This window comes from Echinops telfairi, unplaced genomic scaffold (assembly GCF_000313985.2).
Source record: "Echinops telfairi isolate 266 unplaced genomic scaffold, ASM31398v2 ScPeMD7_7457;HRSCAF=8495, whole genome shotgun sequence".
Taxonomy (NCBI): Eukaryota; Metazoa; Chordata; class Mammalia; order Afrosoricida; family Tenrecidae; genus Echinops; species Echinops telfairi.
Genome location: NW_022111357.1, coordinates 6,164,044 through 6,165,200, shown reverse-complemented (window position 1 = coordinate 6,165,200; position 1,157 = coordinate 6,164,044). Strand labels below are relative to the sequence as shown.

Sequence of the window (1,157 nt, the reverse complement as noted above, 5' to 3'; positions counted from 1 at the left end):
TTAGGATCGGCGCGCCACACTTGGACTCTTCAGTTGACGTCTGGGCGTTAGAGACACCACAAACTCCCCGTACCCGACCCCAAACTTCTTAAGATCCTAAGACCGTGTTTTCTTCAGAAACCTCAGTGAATGAGTTTGTCTTCTTTCAATTTTCCAAGTCAGAAACCTGAGTGTCATTTTTACCGGGTAAGCTTGTCCAAAAACCAAGCTCTCTCTGGATTCTTTTTTTTTTTTTTTTTAAGATACTTTGCCCTCTCTGGATTCCAAAAGAGCTCACAAATCCACTAACTGCTGCTTATCATCTCTGACATTCCCTCTTCTCAGCTGTATTGTTCTAACAGCCTCTTCATAACCAGATATTTCAAAGGCGTGGACAGTATAAGCGTGCAGTGCCTCAGCAAAAGCAGTCTTGGGTTTGAGAATCAGCTTAGAGGTCTTGATGCCCACAGTTATAAGATTTAAATATTCGTAGGCTGCTGAAATCATCCCTCCAGACATCCTGCCCTTGGCCCAAAGCTTCTGATTCCCCCTTTTGCTTCATTCTGTCTGCAGGCTCTACCTTTTATCTCTCAATATCAGGACTTGTGTCAGACACTACTTTGTGGGAAACTGAGAACTAGGAAGAGAGTATATATGGGGAGAAATGGTCTACACTCGTATTTAAGGAGTCTAATGCTGAGAGGCTAAGACACTGGTGGAGGGAGGCCTCCCAATCATGAGTTGGAGATGAATCCCAGTCACATTCTCCTAATGAAAAGTTATTCCACACAATGCCCCCCCCCCCAATAATGCCAGTTTTTTAAGATGCGGTTTGCAAGCACGTGGTTGCTACTATACATTTGAAGGTTATTTGCCTGGAAACTGTCTGCCACTGAGAGCTATCAGACCACCTCACCCTAAAGTAGGGTCTGCTCCCTTCTGATATGAATCATAGATTGCTCCCCTGGAGAAGAGCTCAGGGACACTTAAGGTCTAGCCAGCTCAGAGAGGACCAAGGATAAGTGCCATCTTAACTCTAGAACCCGCCCATCTTGTTATATTTGTACCTTCCTGTTACTTGTATGCCTCTAACATGTCCCCATCCTATTATGTATGTGTATGACATGGTTTGCATATCCGAGAGTATATAAACCTGTTAGAGAATACATTAGCTCACT

General features: G+C 44.1%; 1 protein-coding gene across 1 annotated transcript in view; it reads right to left on the bottom strand.

The window, feature by feature from the left end:
* MEAF6 (MYST/Esa1 associated factor 6) overlaps nucleotides 1-498 on the bottom strand; it is a 25,885-nt gene extending 25,387 nt beyond the window's left edge. Inside the window, exon 1 of the mRNA XM_045298906.1 lies at nucleotides 278-498. Coding sequence (XP_045154841.1) covers nucleotides 278-498 — 221 coding nt within the window. The remainder of the gene's footprint in view (nucleotides 1-277) is intronic.
* Between the last annotated feature and the right edge of the window lie 659 nt (nucleotides 499-1,157).